Source organism: Oncorhynchus mykiss, chromosome 25 (genome assembly GCF_057628025.1).
Source record: "Oncorhynchus mykiss isolate SJ-2025 chromosome 25, ASM5762802v1, whole genome shotgun sequence".
Taxonomy (NCBI): Eukaryota; Metazoa; Chordata; class Actinopteri; order Salmoniformes; family Salmonidae; genus Oncorhynchus; species Oncorhynchus mykiss.
The window spans coordinates 64,498,709-64,514,325 of record NC_143046.1 but is presented as its reverse complement, the minus strand read 5'-3'; the positions used below and the strand labels follow the sequence as shown (position 1 = coordinate 64,514,325).

The 15,617-nt window shown below is 45.2% G+C and overlaps 1 protein-coding gene across 1 annotated transcript in view; it reads left to right on the top strand.

Annotated features, from left to right (window-relative positions):
* The first annotated feature begins 2,148 nt into the window (after positions 1-2,148).
* Positions 2,149-15,617, top strand: part of LOC110505502 (formin) — a 116,496-nt gene continuing 103,027 nt past the window's right edge. Inside the window, exon 1 of the mRNA XM_036962244.2 lies at positions 2,149-3,842. Within this exon, the coding sequence (XP_036818139.2) occupies positions 2,270-3,842 (1,573 nt within the window). The 5' untranslated portion in view covers positions 2,149-2,269. The remainder of the gene's footprint in view (positions 3,843-15,617) is intronic.

The following is a 15,617-nucleotide window of genomic DNA, read 5'->3' as shown; positions in this document are numbered from 1 at the left end:
TGTAAAGTTGGTAATCATTTCATCAGCAGAGAGGTATGGTCGGAGGAGAAGCTTAATTTCCAAAAGTTAAAGCGGTCATAACCATTCATTTTTGAGACAGGGATGTTACCAAAGCTGTTTTGTCTTCATTAGTTATGTTATAGCTAATATTCAAAGATGCATTACAAGCTGAAAACGTTTTTCAACACAAAAAACAATTATGACAATAACCATAAACATTTGCATGACATCTAATCGTTACCCAAACTTATTCAACGCCCTTCATGAAGGAAGCAATGGGATGCTCGCGGAGGGCCATGCAGGAATGCCCACATGCAGGAACGCCCGAATTGCAGGCTGCAGTTGCACACTATTGGAATAATTCAGTGTGAGACGTCAGGCTACCTGAGAACTGCTGCAGCTCCGATTCAGTGTGCTAGGGTCCAAAAATAAGAGAGCGTCAAAGAAACGCTGAGCTCTCCAATTGGCCCAAACGCGTGTCTGTCAAGAAGGATAAACTCTGCTATCCGCTGGCTGCAGTGGTCGCTGGCTCCATTGAGAAGAGAAGATGTGGAGAAAATATTTGACATGGAGCTAAAATTGGGAAATCGCAGTTTATTTGCTAAAGCATACATCTGCGGAAGGTGCGTTGGATATCTCCATGCTTTTGACTATTGAATTAGGACACTGGAATGCTTCCTATTGGAGAACATTTAGAGGAGACGCTCAACTTATTGCCATACAGTTTTACCTCGGGTATGGAATCTAATAACGTAACGCAGAATGGAATAGTTTATTTTGACGATAAATATTGTGTATAGTTTGTGAAACAGGATAGAGACGCATTTATTAAATGGCTTGCTGCTACAAGGTGAAATCCTACGTAAGCAGTTGTGCTTAGTGATGTACAGTACAGATACATTTATGTAGAGGGGAAATTATCAATTTTTTATATAATCATGTGGTACTAACATATTGCATATGCCTATGACTCCTCTCTTCACCTTGTGGGACATCCTTGACGCAGCTTGTGAAATGTTGATGGAATGCCTTTTAGTAGGGTTGTCAGTGCTTCAAATAAACATTATAGTTTGTTTTGATGATGATAATGATGACGATGATGATGATGAAGACTTCAACAATTGACTAATGCAGTGATTAGAAACGTCTGTCTTTCTAGGTATCAGTCAAATATTTTTGTGCCATTTTTGTTGGTAGATTATGATTACATTAGATTTGAAGGATGGCCCCGCGAGACTAGGATTGCGTTGGTATACAATACATAATGAATAGATCTGCTGTCCACCAGTGACGAATTTCTACGATGTTAATTTACTAGATCCTGACTGTTTTGTACTCGTAACTGAGCCCGCTTATTTGACCAGCAGCTTATATAATGCATAGCCCCATGCTATGATCTGGTCTAATGTACAGTACGGTGGATATCAGAATGATATGTGTTACACCAGTTAAAGACAATCATCCATGAGTTTGCTGTAGGGGCATAATGTAGAGTATACTATATATATATATATATATATATGATATGGAGATGTATCTCACAAACACCTCATCTGTGCAAATGCTTAGCCTAAATGTAAATTAAGTACATCTCTATTCAAGGTTACATTCAGGACTGAGGCAGTGGAGTGCATTAAATAATGAAACTAAGATGTATTACTTGATATAATGCCAAAGATTTTTTGTGTCATTAAAATGGTCTGGCTTTTGTTGCTTATTTGTCAAAAGCACAGACTTCTGTTGTGCTAAGCATTTCCAAATGTGCACCTGCTATTTTCAATGGAATAGCAAAGCCTTAAAGATGTTGTTCTTTCTTTTTGTCCTTTTGTTCTACCTTTATGTTGTATTCACTCAATAACAAAGCAATGTTTACTCTGTGAACACTGGACCTTTAGGACTTTTAAAACATTCTTCTTTCTGCCCTTTGTCTCGAGGGACCATTGATGCTAATATTAGACTATTGTGTTGGTGTTAGTTTAAAGATAAAAGACAACTTTCAATTTGAAATGTCTAACAAGACACATTCATTTTGTATCATGACTTAAAATTGATTGACAGCTGTTACTGCGTAGTTATTGACATGCTTTACATTTACTCAGACATATTTGTGACTGTTTGTTTCAATGAAAGCCTATTTTTATTTGACAGGAGTTCGATCAGCCAGGTGATTAACACCGAGCTCCTCAGACTCTTCCTCTGCAGTCCATCTCCCAACACACCACCGTCAGGGGACAGCAGTCCATTTAATTAAAGTGCTTAAGCGATTAGCATGGCGCCCATAATGGAGGACAGGCATACTGTCCTGCGTCTCTATGAGCCCGTCCGCGAGCTATGCAGTATCAGCCTCTATCTCCCCAAGGGGAGGGCCCCAGTGTTTACATACAAGAGCCACGCCCCTCTGTGGGACCAGCCCAGTAATGACCAAGACCAGGGAGAGGTGGATCCCACGGCAGCCAAACAAAGAGGCCAGTCTTATGAGTCCGCAGCCGAACTCCTCAACTCCTACCAGGCAACAAAGGAAGCTGTTGCTGAGCTCTGCTGGCTGGCCACGGAGCACCACCAGTTGCTGACGGATCTCTTATCTCTGTGCGGAGACTGCGCCAACAAAGTCAGGATGGGTAATCAGGATGGGAAGCTCCAGGGTCACAGGGAGGGTTGTGGGAGCTTCTCAGGACAGGTCCTCAGTAGTAATGCTCAACATGCTCTCTCCTTGTCCCCGGAGCACAAGAGAGCCTCCTCACGGGGCAGAAAGCTGAAGAAGCTGGGTGTGAAGAAGTTAGACAGTGCAGAAGAGTTCCTGCATAGCAAGATGAAGAAGAAAGTAGGGCTAGGGAGCACTGCAGTTGAGTCTTTATCTGTCCAGTCCTTGGCACAGACCCAGAATCAATCCAACCTTGTCCCAGTGGTGGAGGAGCAGAGAGTTCCTGGGACCCTAGCATCTCTCCGAGCTGTGGCCAGCAACCCCATCCTCCCTGTGGAGGAGCACTTCCATATTGCCAGGGAGGGCTGGGACTTCATGGAGGACGACTCTCGAGCCTCTGAGCCAAACCTGGACTGTACTGACATGTCTGAGTATGACAGTGAACTCTGCTTGGGCTATGAAGCTTCTTCCTGTAGTTTATTGGAAAACGTTCAGGATCATATCGAACGGGAGTATATGCTGAGTGGGAACAACATTCGTCCCATGCGGTCTGAGGACAAGTCAGCCCACCAGCTCTATGATGAGATCAACAGGAGGGACACAGGGGTTAGGGTGGTGGTCAAGGTGCAGGAAAATGAGGCCACAGTTCAACGTGCTAGCCATATGAGCCCAAACAGATCCAAAGAGTTCTATCCAGAGGCTGAATCAGTTGCACCTCAGCCGAGGACCAGCAGCTGTCAGCAGGAGTTTGGGGAATGGAGGAGTCTAAACGGGGACATTAGGGATACGGTAGGGACCAAACCTGCAGAGGGGCTAAGGCTACCTCTCTCACACCCTACTGAGGCCTCCTCTACCAAATCCCACAGTAAGAGTCCCTGTTCACCCTCTCTGTGTGGGGTGTTCAACACCTCATACCCTGCCACCAACAGTCTGCAGAGCATGTCCCCAGTGCTGTCCCCTCTATTGTCCAAGCTCCCCAGCCCCCAGCTCAACCATCGCATCCTGCTCCTTTCTGACGAGGATGTTTGCCAGGGGACGGACAGTGACAGCCCCCGGACTGGATCCAAAGAAGCGCCCAAAGTCACCACGGAGGTCATAGATAAGAATGGCAACAAGCGGACCATCACACGGCTGGACCTGAACCTCAGCAGACTACCAGCGACTTCCAAATGGAATTCCACCAGCCTCTCTACGGCAACAGGTGAGTTACTGTTATTAAAAATCACAACAATCCTCCCACCTCCCATTCTTTCCTGTCCCGTCTTGACACTAACGTTGACATCAATGCTTCACTCCTCTGTGTGACGTGTCTCTCAGAGTTTGTCCTTGATCTGGCTTCAGTACAACACTGGAATGGAACGGCTGTTATGTTTACTTAGCTGTAAGAGAGATTATAGAATGATTGATGTGTAGACTACAGCACCTGAGCTTTATATCTGCAGTTTTTCATCCAGCCCATACAGCCTGGGGATGTTTTGGAAATGGTCTGTTACAGCGGTCAAACAGCAATAACTGTTTTTACTTAACACTGTGGGAGTTTTCGCACTGAAAGCTATTTGCTCTCTGTATTTCCCTCTAGGAGACAGAGTAAACAGTGTTCCAGTGCTAGCTGTCACAGTCATCACTTGACAATCTGTCTAAAATGTTTCTGATCATCCTGTTTTGGTTGTGACTGGCCTGATGTGCTTGCTTTGTCCTTGGCATGTGACTCAGTATGAAAAGCTGCCCAACAGACAGAGAGAGAGAGAGAGCGAGTGAGAGAGAGAGAGAGAGAGAGAGAGAACAGAGCCTGAGACTGATTTGATTTCTATCCCATGCTGATGAGCCTCTCTTAACCATTGAATCTCCGGGGGCAGGAGTGGTTGGATGGGGTTCCAGATCAAAGGCTCTGGGTTGACATGCAGTTCAAATCCACTACCGCTGTCATGAAAACAATGTGAACTGAAGCATTGCCAATTTGTTCTCTTAGTGCTCTGCACCTCCTCCTAAACCACTCCCTACTGAGTTCACAGGCTGCCAGCTGACAAAGACTCACCCTCAACAGGCGTATGGGTTGCAGAAAAAATAATTAGGATTTGGGATGTGGCTTAAGAAGCAGAAGTGCAGCAGAACTTCAGAATTGCCTGACAGTCTCTTAATCTTGCCCTAATAAACTGTATCTCATGGTTACATTGACAAGCCTTGGGTCGTTAAATAATGTGACATTGACTGTTAGCCATTGCATCCCATATGTCACTACAGCACAGAGTTGACTGCTCTTACATTGTACACTGAGTGTACAAAACATTAGGAACACCTGCTCTTTCCATGACATAGACTGACCAGGTGAATCCAGGTGAAAGCTCTACACCTTATTGATGTCACCTGTTAAATACACTTCAATAAGAGTAGATTAAGGGTTTTTAAGCCTTGAGAGAATTGAGACATGGATTGTGTATGTGTGCCATTCATTGGTTGAATGTACAAGACAAAATATTTAAGTGCCTTTGAACGGGGTATGGTGGTAGGTGCCAGGCGCACCGGTTTGAGTGTGTCCAGAACTGCAACACTGCTGGGTTTTTCACGCTTAACTGTTTCCCGTGTGTGTCAAGAATGGTCCACCACCCAAAGGACATCCAGACAACTTGACACAACTGTGGGAAGCATTGGAGTCAACATGGGCCAGCATGCCTGTGAAACGCTTTCGACACCTTGTAGAGTCCATGCCCCAATAAATTGAGGCTGTTCTAAGGGCTAAAGGGGGTGCAGCTCAATATTAGGAAGGTGTTCCTAATGTTTTGTACACTCAGTGTATAACCAGGATGTCTGGTAGTGCCATTTGACCTCCAATCCTTTGATCAGGGTAAGAGTGCAATAGCGTGACCCTGGCTTAGTGTTTGGCTGCATTCCATCAGTCCAAATTGGGTAAGGGAAGATACAGAGGTCATGAAACAAGTTTTTGCCTAGTGCTTCAATTAGAGCAGTTACATCATTATTACATTAACCTGTAACTACATTGTAACTGCATTGATGACCTCACCAATGTTGCTCGTACTCTCTCTCTCTCTTTTCAACAGCAATTTCCCGCAGTTAGCTTTTTTACTGTCCACTTAATTTGTTTATAGACTGTGAAGAATAGTTAAGAAGCCTTTCTTAGTGATGTATTCTGGACCAGTAAGCAGTGTTACTCCTATGCTGTCAAAAATATTTGTGGTAAGAGACACAGAATAGAGGACCAATGTTCAGCCTAGTATAGTCATGGCTGGAGGGAGGCTGGTGTATGCAGGCGGATAGATAGTGTTACTCATGTGGGAATAATCTAATCTGAATCAATTCTCATCGCAGTAATGTCCCCCCATTCTCTCTCTCTCACAAACACACACACACACACACACACACACACACACACACACACACACACACACACACACACACACACACACACACACACACACACACACACACACACACACACACACAGCCACCTAGCCACCACACAATTTCCCTCTGAGCTGGCTTAAGTCTGCCCCTCATCCATTTTTTATTAATCTTGTGAACCTTCCCAGAATGCAAGACTACAGAGACTAGATTCAAACAGACAGAAACCTTATTTTTCCTTAAAGCTGCAATATGTCACTTTTTAGGCAACCTGACCAAATTCACTGTCATCTGTCTAAGAAGCGGTAGATCTGTTCCATATGTACTCTTTTTATGCTTCTCGTTCTTAAGTTTTGTTTTTGCATCTTTTATTTTCGGTTTTGCACAGCAGCTTCAAACAGCTGAAAATACAATATTTTTGGTTATGGAAAAGTTATTCCACAGAGTTTTAGATTGTACAAAGATTCTCCACAAAATTACTGCTTGTTTTGTCACATAAACTGAAATTAGGCAAACTATTTGAAGTTTTTCATCCAGAAAAGGGTGAAGCGATTTCTGCATATTGTACCTTTAAAGGTCAAAATTGGCTTCTTCTTTTAAAACAATAGGAGAAATATGATGTTGATAAGAATTCAAAGCAGTAGAATGTTTTGTCCCTATTAGCCTGTTTGTGTGCTGTTGAGGCTCATGATGAATCGATATGAGTTCTGTAAATAACTCTTCTTGGCCTTTGCGGACTAAGTGAACAAGATACAGTTTCATCTACAGGCATAGAACATGAAGACTGGCTAGTATTGCATTGCATGAACCATGTTGCAAATTGTTCCTTCTAAACCTCCCCTTTGATAGAGATGTGAGAACAGTCTCATTGTTCATTTGGCAGGACTTCAGTGGGTTCCGAACCATCCTTTGTCCATGTTCAATAATTCTTTACACTTGAAATGTTAACAAGAACAAATTGACAACAGAGGGGCTGGAAGAGCTACTATCTGGGTCAGAATGAAGGCTGCCTTCATAGTTCGGCCTGCCAATAATATCCTCATTTAGATGCAATCGCTGTCATCTCCGTTGTCTGTGTGACGAGCAAATCATCAATGTTAAATTTGAAGAAGGAAACTGTACATTGGGGAGAGAGTATAAATGAAAGTTCAATGTAGAAACCTATTGCCTTTCTAAATACTCTGTTTCTAAATGCTCTCTATGTTTTACACTTAATGATTGTTTATGGATTTCCAAATCGTGAATATTTAAGAATCATGGTACATTTGACATTTCTGCTCTGATTATCTGCATTCTTTAAGCTCCTCTCATTGCAGGGGAGGTTTGTTCAAGAAACATTCAATCTCGCCCCCATCCTAAATCCAATTTTTAAATTACTTTCAAGAATGCCAGAGGCAGCAGCAACGGACACACATAGAGCCTGAGTATCAGTGAATGTCCCTTACAAAATCTGAAAGACCGTAAATAATACCTTAATGACATAAACCAATCAAGCCCCAGGTCATATGAAACTGATCACTCCAGCCCGGGAGTCAGTCAGTCAGTTGACATCTGTCTTTACTTCCCTCTCCTAGCGTCCAACACAAAATGCCGGGCATGCAACATTGCCCTTCTCACTGAGGACAAGGGCCAGCTCTATTCAGATAATGAAATAGATTGTGCCAAGTGTGTGTGGGTAGGAGGGGTTGTGCTCTGCTCTCACGCTGCCTGTCTAAGCTGCGTCACAGCCAGAGAGATAGTACTGCACAAAGGCCCCTTTCTACTGTGGAACTGATTTTTCTTAATAAGTCACTGTAGGAGCTCTTGAGAACAACCTTACCTGCACATTCACTGCATCGTAGTCATATCCATGTCATTTTAGGTTTATGTTATCGGTTGAAAACCTATTTGATTTATAATTGTTTTGTGTCGTACATCAATTGGTACCCAGCCCAGGCTTATTAGACACCATATCAAATCAAATCAAAGTTTATTTGTCACGTGCGCTGAATACAACAGGTAGACCTTACAGTGAAATGCTTACTTACAGGCTCTAACTAATAGTGGAAAAAGGTATTGGGTGAACAATAGGTAGGTAAAGAAATAAAACAACAGTAAAAAAACAGGCTATATACAGTAGCGAGGCTATAAAGGTAGCAAGGTGTCACGCCCTGACCATAGAGAGCTGTTTCTTCTCTATGTTGGTTAGGTCGGGGTGTGATTAAGGGTGGGTTATCTAGGGGAATTGTATATCTCTGTTGGCCTGGTATGGTTCACAATCTGAGGCAGCTGTTTATCGTTGTCTTTGATTTGGGGATCATATTTAGGTAGCTATTTCCCCATTGTAATTTGTGGGATCTTGACTATGTCTATGTATTTGCCTGTGAGCATTATTATTAGCTTCACGTTTCGTTTGTTCGCTTTGTTGTTTTGTTCTTTGAAATGTTCTATTAAAAAAAAAGGATGGAAACATACCACGCTGCATCTTGGTCTACTCCTTATGACGAACGTGACACGAGGCTACATACAGACACCGGTTAGTCAGGCTGATTGAGGTAGTATGTACATGTAGATATGGTTAAAGTGACTATGCATATATGATGAACAGAGAGTAGCAGTAGCGTAAAAGAGGGGTTGGCGCGTGGGAAACAATGCAGATAGCCCGGTTAGCCAATATGCGGGAGCACTGGTTGGTCGGCCCAATTGAGGTAGTATGTACAAACTGTTGAGAATCTTTTTTTCCTAGACTTGGCACTCCGGTACCGCTTGCCATGCAATAGTAGAGAGAACAGTCTATGACAGGGTTGGCTGGGGTCTTTTATTTGCCTGGTGTAGAGGTCCTGGATGACAGGCTGCTCAGCCCCAGTCATGTCGTTCACACTACCCTCTGTAGTGCCTTGCGGTCAGAGGCTGAGCAATTGCCATACCAGTGATGCAACCAGTGCAGTGATGCTCTCGATGTTGCTGCTGTAGAACCTTTTGAGGATCTCAGGACCCATGCCAAATCTTTTTAGTTTCCTGAGGGGGAATAGGCTTTGTCGTGCCCTCTTCACGACTGTCTTGGTGTGTTTGGACCATTCTAGTTTATTGTTGATGTGGACACCAAGGAACTTGACGCTCTCAACCTGCTCCACTACAGCCCCGTCGATGAGAATGGGGGCATGCTCAGTCCTCCTTTTCCTGAAGTCCACAATCATCTCCTTAGTCTTGGTTACGTTGAGGGATAGGTTGTTATTCTGGCACCATCCGGCCAGGTCTCTCACTTCCTCCCTATAGGCTGTCTCGTCGTTGATCAGGCCTACTTCTACCACTGTTGTGTCGTCTGCAAACTTAATGATGGTGTTGGAGTCATGCCAGGCCTTGCAGTCGTGGGTGAACAGGGAGTACAGGAGGGGACTGAGCACACAGCCCTGGGGAGCTCCAGTGTTGAGGATAAGCGTGGCAGATGTGTTGCTACCTACCCTCACCACCTGGGGGCGGCCTGTCAGGAAGTCCAGGATCCAGTTGCAGAGGGAGGTGTTTAGTCCCAGGATCCTTAGCTTAGTGATGAGCTTTGGGTGTACTATGGTGTTGAACTCTGAGCTGTAGTCAATGAATAGCATTCTCACATAAGTGTTCCTTTTGTCCAGGTGGGAAAGTGCAGTGTGGAGTGCAATAGAGATGGCATCATCTGTGGATCTGTTTGGGCGGTATGCAAATTGGAACGAGGGGTTAATACGGTAATCGGGTGGAAGCTGTAACCTGTAACAAACCTCATTCGCTCTCCTCAGGACTTTAAATGGCCCCATAAACCGCGGGCCCAGCTTCCGGCAGGGCAGGCGGAGGGGCAGGTTTCGGGTCGAGAGCCAGACCCGGTCCCCCGGTGCGAACATCGGGGCCTCACTGCGGTGACGGTCTGCGCTGACTTTCTGGCGCAGCACGGCCCGCTGAAGGTGAACACGAGCAGCTTCCCATGTCTCCTCCGCGCGCCTGAACCAGGTGTCCACCGCAGGAGCCTCGGTCTGACTCTGATGCCAAGGCGCCAGAACCGGCTGGTACCCCAGTACGCACTGGAAGGGGGAGAGGTTTGTGGGGGGGTGGTGGAGTGGAGGAGCGAGTTCTGTGCCATCTCGGCCCAGGGCACGAACACCGCCCACTCCCCCGGCCGGTCCTGGCAATAAGACCGCAGAAACCTGCCCACATCCTGGTTTACTCTCTCCACCTGCCCATTACTCTCGGGGTGATCGAGACCCCCAGACGTTCCATGAACACCTTCCAGAACCTCGACGTGAGCTGGGGACCTCGATCGGACACTGTATCCTCAGGAACCCTGTAGTGCCGGAAGACGTGCGCAAACAAGGCCTGCACAGTCTGTAGGGAGACCGGGCAGAGGGAGGAGACAGCAGGATTTAGAGAACTGATCCACAACGACCAGGATCGTGGTGTTACCCTGTGAGGGGGAGATTGGTAAGGAAATCCACCGACAGGTGCGACCACGGCCATTGTGGAACGGTTAAGGGGTGTAGCTTCCCTCTGGGCAGGTGCCTAGGAGCCTTACACTGGGCACACACTGAGCAGAAGGAAACATAAACCCTCACATCTTAGACAAGGTAGGCCACCAGTACCTCCCGCTCAAACAGCGCACTGTCCGACCAATACCAGGATGACCAGAGGAGGGTGACATGTGGGCCCAATAGATCAACCGGTCACGGACAGCAGACGGGACGTACAGACGCCCAACGGGACACTGGAGTGGAGGACGGAAGTATGAACCATGGGCCGCTCCTCTGTGTCATACAGCCGGGACAGTGCGTCTGCCTTCACGTTCTGGGAGCCTGGTCTGTAGGACAGGGTGAAAACAAAACTGGTGAAAAACATGGCCCACCTTGCCTGACGAGGGTTCAGTCTCCTCGCTGCCCGGATGTACTCCAGATTGCAGTGGTCAGTCCAGATGAGAAAAGGGTGTCTACCCCCTCAAGCCAATGTCTCTTCACCTTCAAGGCCTTGACGACAGCCAACAGCTCCCGATCCCCCACGTCATAGTTTTGCTCCGCCGGGCTGAGCTTCTTCGAGAAGAAGGCACAGCGGCGGAGCTTCGGTGGCGTACCTGAGCTCTGAGAGAGCACAGCTCCTATCCCAGCCTCGGACGCGTCCACCTCCACTACGAACGCCAAAGAGGGATCCGGATGGGCCAGCACGGGAGCCGAGGTAAACAGAGCCCTCAGGTGACCAAAAGCCCTGTCCTCCTCAGCCGACCACTGCAAACGTACCGGGCCCCCCTTCAGCAGTGAAGTAATGGGAGCTGCTACCTGACCAAAACCCCTGATAAACCTCCGGTAGTAGTTGGCAAACCCTAAGAACCGCTGCACCTCCTTTACCGTGGTGGGAGTCGGCCAAATACACGGCTGCAATGCGGTCACTCTCCATCTCCACCCCTGAGGTGGAAATGCGGTACCCTAGGAAGAACACGGACTGTTGGAAGAACAGGCATTTCTCAGCCTTGACATACATGTCATGCTCCATCAGGCGACCAAGCACCCTGCACACCAGGGACACATGCTTGGAGCGTGTAGCGGAGTATATCAGAATGTCATCAATATACACCACTACACCCTGTCCGTGCAGGTCCCTGAAAATCTTGTCTAGAAAGGCTTGGAAGACTGATGGCGCATTCATCAACCCGTACGGCATGACGAGGTACTCATAGTCCCCTGAGGTGGTACTGAAAAACGTCTTCCGCTCATCTCCCTCCCGGATACGCACCAGGTTGTAAACTCTCCTGAGATCTAGTTTGGTGAAGAAGCGCGCCCTGTGCATTGACTCAATCGCTGTGGCTATGAGCGGTAGAGGGTAACTATACCTCACCGTGATCTGGTTCAGGCCTCTATAGTCAATACACGGGCGCAGACCTCCCTCCTTCTTCTTCACAAAAAATAAACTTGAGGAGGCGGGTGAAGTAGAGGACCGAATGTACCCCTCATGCAGGGATTCAGTGACATATGTTTCCATAGCCACCGTCTCCTCGTCTCTGTGACAGGGGATACACGTGACTCCTGGGAAGTGCGGCGTATACCAGGAGATTTATCGCACAATCCCCCCGACGATGAGTGCTGCCTGAACAAGGAGAGGAACCGACTTCGGCGGAAGTCGTGACACACATTACACAAACAATACACTTCTCCTTCTCCCCCAGGCTTTGAGAATAAAGTCAAAAACTCCCTTTTGGAAAATGAATTCCAGCCCGTGTCCATTCTGTAGCCAGAACCCTTCAGGGTGAGCACCAAACAGAACATGTCTCAAGTCATCATACAGAGGGCAAGAAAACACAAAATGGACTTCACTTTCTATTTCCCCAAGATCACACAATGCACACAATCTTTCCTCTTCAGGGAGTATGTTGAATCTACCTGTCTCTAGTGTTAGAGGGAGGGGGGTGGATCTTAGCTGTACACAAACTGACATTTGGCCTATTTGATTGCTGGCATCTGTAATTACAGTGGCTGTTTAGCCTCTAGTTGGTGTGCTTCATGTTGAGAGAGAGCTCTCCAGTCTCCATGTCTCACTACTGTATGTCATGTTCACCCTGCCTCTGTAGGACAGGGCCCAGACTGCCAACCAACCAACGGTCGACAGAGAGCAAGGGGAGCAGGGCTAAACTATGCAGGACAGACAGGAAATTATGATTTACAAAGCCTGCTTCCAGCACAGAGATGATGGAGTTTCTAGTTAACCAAGCACATGAGTCTTTATATTAGAATAATGAGTTTATAGATTTTTGTTTAGTAAAGTAGAAGTAGGTCACTAGGCACCACTGTGAGTGGGTGAAAGACAGGAGAGTGTTGGAGAGGGAGAGAGGGATTGAGAGAGACTGCACTGTTTCTAATGCATGGCTTCAGCCTGTTCGATGGAGTGCCGTCAGAAGAGGGTCGTTCCTGCTCACCTTGAGTGTTGAGCCGTGACTTATTATATTATTATCTCTAGTATTAGTAATTTATCACACCTGACACGCTAAGATTAGCCATGAGACGACCTCTCAGCACCATGTGACCTAACAAACACAGGCCCTGTTCTTTTTGCTCCCCACTCTCTTTCATTCTCACTGTCTGTCTGACAGCTGCTCAGTTCACACGCTCTGATTTATACATTGTCACATCACAGCCCTGTCAATCAACACCTGCAGGTCCACAGTATTCCCTGCCTGCCTGGCCTCCACCGAGGGGGATGAAGTGTGGAAACACACCTGTGCGTATAAATTAGATTATATAAGTCCTTGGCAGAGTAGCAAACAGTTTGGTAGCTAGAGCAGAACAGTAGCACTGTATAGTATAGCAGAACAGAAGCACTGTGTAGTATAGCTAGAGCAGAACAGTAGCACTGCATAGTATAGCAGAACAGTAGCACTGTATAGTATAGCAGAACAGTAGCACTGTGTAGTATAGCTAGAGTAGAATAGTAGCACTGTATAGTATAGCTAGAGTATAATAGCATTGTATAGTATAGCAGAACAGTAGCACTGTATAGTATAGCTAGAGTAGAACAGTAGCACTGTATAGTATAGCTAGAGTAGAACAGTAGCACGGTATAGTATAGCAAGAGTATAATAGCATTGTATAGAATAGCAGAACAGTAGCACTGTATAGTATAGCTAGAGCAGAATAGTAGCACTGTATAGTATAGCTAGAGTAGAACAGTAGCACTGTATAGTATAGCTAGAGTATAATAGTAGCACTGTATAGTATAGCAGAACAGGAGCACTGTATAGTATAGCAGAACAGTAGTACTGTATAGTATAGCAGAACAGTAGTACTGTGTAGTATATTAGAGCGGTAGCACTGTATAGTATAGCTAGAGTAGAACAGTAGCACTGTATAGTATAGCAGAACAGTAGTGCTGTGTAGTATATTAGAGCGGTAGCACTGTATACTACAGCTAGAGTAGAATAGTAGCACTGCATAGTATACCTAGAGTAGAACAGTAGCACTGTATAGTATAGCAGAACAGTAGTACTGTGTAGTATATTAGAGCGGTAGCACTGTATAGTATAGCTAGAGTAGAACAGTAGCACTGTATAGTATAGCTAGAGTAGAATAGTAGCACTGTATAGTATAGCAGAACAGAAGCACTGTATAGTACAGCTAGAGTAGAATAGTAGCACTGTATAGTATAGCAGAACAGTAGTACTGCATAGTATAGCAGAACAGAAGCACTGTGTATTGTAGCTAGAGCAGAACAGTAGCACTGTATAGTATAATAGAACAGAAACACTGTAGTATAGCTAGAGTAGAACAGTACCACTGTATAGTATAGCAGAACAGTAGTACTGTGTAGTATATTAGAGCGGTAGCACTGTATAGTATAGCTAGAGTAGAACAGTAGCACTGTATAGTATAGCTAGGGTAGAATAGTAGCACTGTATAGTATAGCAGAACAGCAGTACTGAATAGTATAGCAGAACAGTAGTACTGTATAGTATAGCAGAACACAAGCACTGTGTAGTATAGCTAGGGTAGAATAGTAGCACTGTATAGTATAGCAGAACAGTAGTACTGAATAGTATAGCAGAACAGTAGTACTGTATAGTATAGCATAACATAAGCACTGTGTAGTAGAATAGTAGGGCTGTATAGTATAGCAGAACAGTAGCACTGTATAGTATAGCTAGAGCAGAACAGTAGTACTGTATAGTATAGCAGAACAGTAGTACTGTGTAGTATATTAGAGCGGTAGCACTGTATAGTATAGCTAGAGTAGAACAGTAGCACTGTATAGTATAGCAGAACAGTAGTACTGTGTAGTATATTAGAGCGGTAGCACTGTATAGTATAGCTAGAGTAGAACAGTAGCACTGTATAGCATAGCTAGAGTAGAATAGTAGCACTGCATAGTATACCTAGAGTAGAACAGTAGCACTGTATAGTATAGCAGAACAGTAGTACTGTGTAGTATATTAGAGCGGTAGCACTGTATAGTATAGCTAGAGTAGAACAGTAGCACTGTATAGTATAGCTAGAGTAGAATAGTAGCACTGTATAGTATAGCAGAACAGAAGCACTGTATAGTACAGCTAGAGTAGAATAGTAGCACTGTATAGTATAGCAGAACAGTAGTACTGTATAGTATAGCAGAACAGAAGCACTGTGTATTGTAGCTAGAGCAGAACAGTAGCACTGTATAGTATAATAGAACAGAAACACTGTAGTATAGCTAGAGTAGAACAGTACCACTGTATAGTATAGCAGAACATAAGCACTGTGTAGTAGAATAGTAGGACTGTATAGTATAGCAGAACAGTAGCACTGTATAGTATAGCTAGAGCAGAACAGTAGCACTGTATAGTATAGCAGAACAGTAGCACTGTATAGTATAGCTAGAGCAGAAAAATAGCACTGTGTAGTATAGCTAGAGTCGAATAGTAGCACTGTATAGTATAGCAGAACAGCAGCACTTTATAGTATAGCAGAACAGTAGCACTGTATAGTATAGCAGAACAGAAGCACTGTGTAGTATAGCTAGAGCAGAACAGTAGCACTGTATAGTATAGCAGAACAGTAGTACTGTATAGTATAGCAGAAGCACTGTGTAGTATAGCTAGGGTAGAATAGTAGCACTGTATAGTATAGCAGAACAGTAGTACTGTATTGTATAGCAGAACAGTAGTACT